Raw genomic sequence first — 1,196 nt, 5'->3', positions numbered from 1 at the left:
TAGAAAAAATTAATTGTGATATGTAAAGTACAATGATGCATGTTTAATGATACGCTAATTACGCTATACTGCACTACATAATTACTGTTATTATGAGTATCATTCGGTGTAAGATTCTAAAGACATTAGTAACGTAAATAATTGTAATGGTAGTGATAGTAATAACAGGCTTATTTATGGGAATAAATCAACCTCACGTCAGATATACAAAGATATGGGAATATGTTCCAGCGCCGTGACCAAGGAACGAAAAAAATCAAAAGTCTTTATAAATACCTGTTTATTCTTATAATTCGAAAATAAATACAGTTTTGAAGGTCACGCTGCTATCTAATGCAAATTGTTCGTGTGAATGGAAAGTTCAAGAGGGATCGATTTGGTGTAGCCCTCCATCGTGTAACCGAAAAAGTTGAAGTCCTGTTGATATTTCGCGTACAGCAGCCAAAGTTTGTGCTCGCTAATCCTGCCCAGGTACTCGAGCGTCGCTTCCCTGTCGGTGCCGCCCTTGTTCTCCCAGCGGATGGCAAAGCTTTCGGGCAGGTGTTTCCTCTCCTTCAGGAGGCGCATGAAGTACTCGCTCTCCTCCTGAAAGGCCTCGTATTTGATGATGTAGTCGTACTCGAGGTCGCACACGTGGCACTGCAGCCACATGGGCTTCCAGTGCTCGTCGTAGTCCACCACCTCCGTGTTGATGAGGTAGTCGACGAACTCCTCGAACGTCGGCTCCCTCCGGTAGTCCTCGCCGTCACCTGGGTTGTCGTCGGTGTCCGCGTGAGGAAGGTCCTTGAACTTCTTCCTCTGTCGGAACCTCTGCACGATGCTCCTGCTGTAGGTCCTGTAGAAGTACTCGCCGTCGCTGGATGCATAAGAGTCCTCGAGCTTGTTCCTGTAGGCGGAGACGACGCGCTCGAGCGGATGCCGGACGAAGAGGAACTTGAGGGACGGCTGCACGGTCGTGTTCACTTGGTCGGGGTGGACGGGCCTGGCGGGAAGGGGGGCGCTGTTACTCTCGGCGCCGTGACAAGACAGCGGGCGTGCGAGAAAACAAGAACAAAAGCAGAAGCGAGAATGGGAATAGGGAGAGACAGAGGAAGAGCTAAGCAACAGGATAATCCAATTATGAATCGCACTTTTTTCATCACCATACCTACACACAGAAAACCAAAACAACATACTGGGTACCATAGCACAAAAGA

The 1,196-nt window shown here is 47.9% G+C and overlaps 1 protein-coding gene across 1 annotated transcript in view; it reads right to left on the bottom strand.

Annotated features, from left to right (window-relative positions):
- Positions 1-265: 265 nt before the first annotated feature.
- The window catches only part of LOC119591634 (carbohydrate sulfotransferase 11-like), a gene marked incomplete at its 5' end in the record, with an annotated part of 11,099 nt that continues 10,168 nt past the window's right edge, over positions 266-1,196 (bottom strand). The window contains 1 exon segment of the mRNA XM_037940389.1: positions 266-982. Coding sequence (XP_037796317.1) covers positions 331-982 — 652 coding nt within the window.

This window comes from Penaeus monodon, chromosome 29, assembly GCF_015228065.2.
Source record: "Penaeus monodon isolate SGIC_2016 chromosome 29, NSTDA_Pmon_1, whole genome shotgun sequence".
Lineage (NCBI taxonomy): Eukaryota > Metazoa > Arthropoda > Malacostraca > Decapoda > Penaeidae > Penaeus > Penaeus monodon.
The sequence above is the reverse complement of the archived record's forward strand: the minus strand, read 5'-3'. Positions and strand labels throughout refer to the sequence as shown.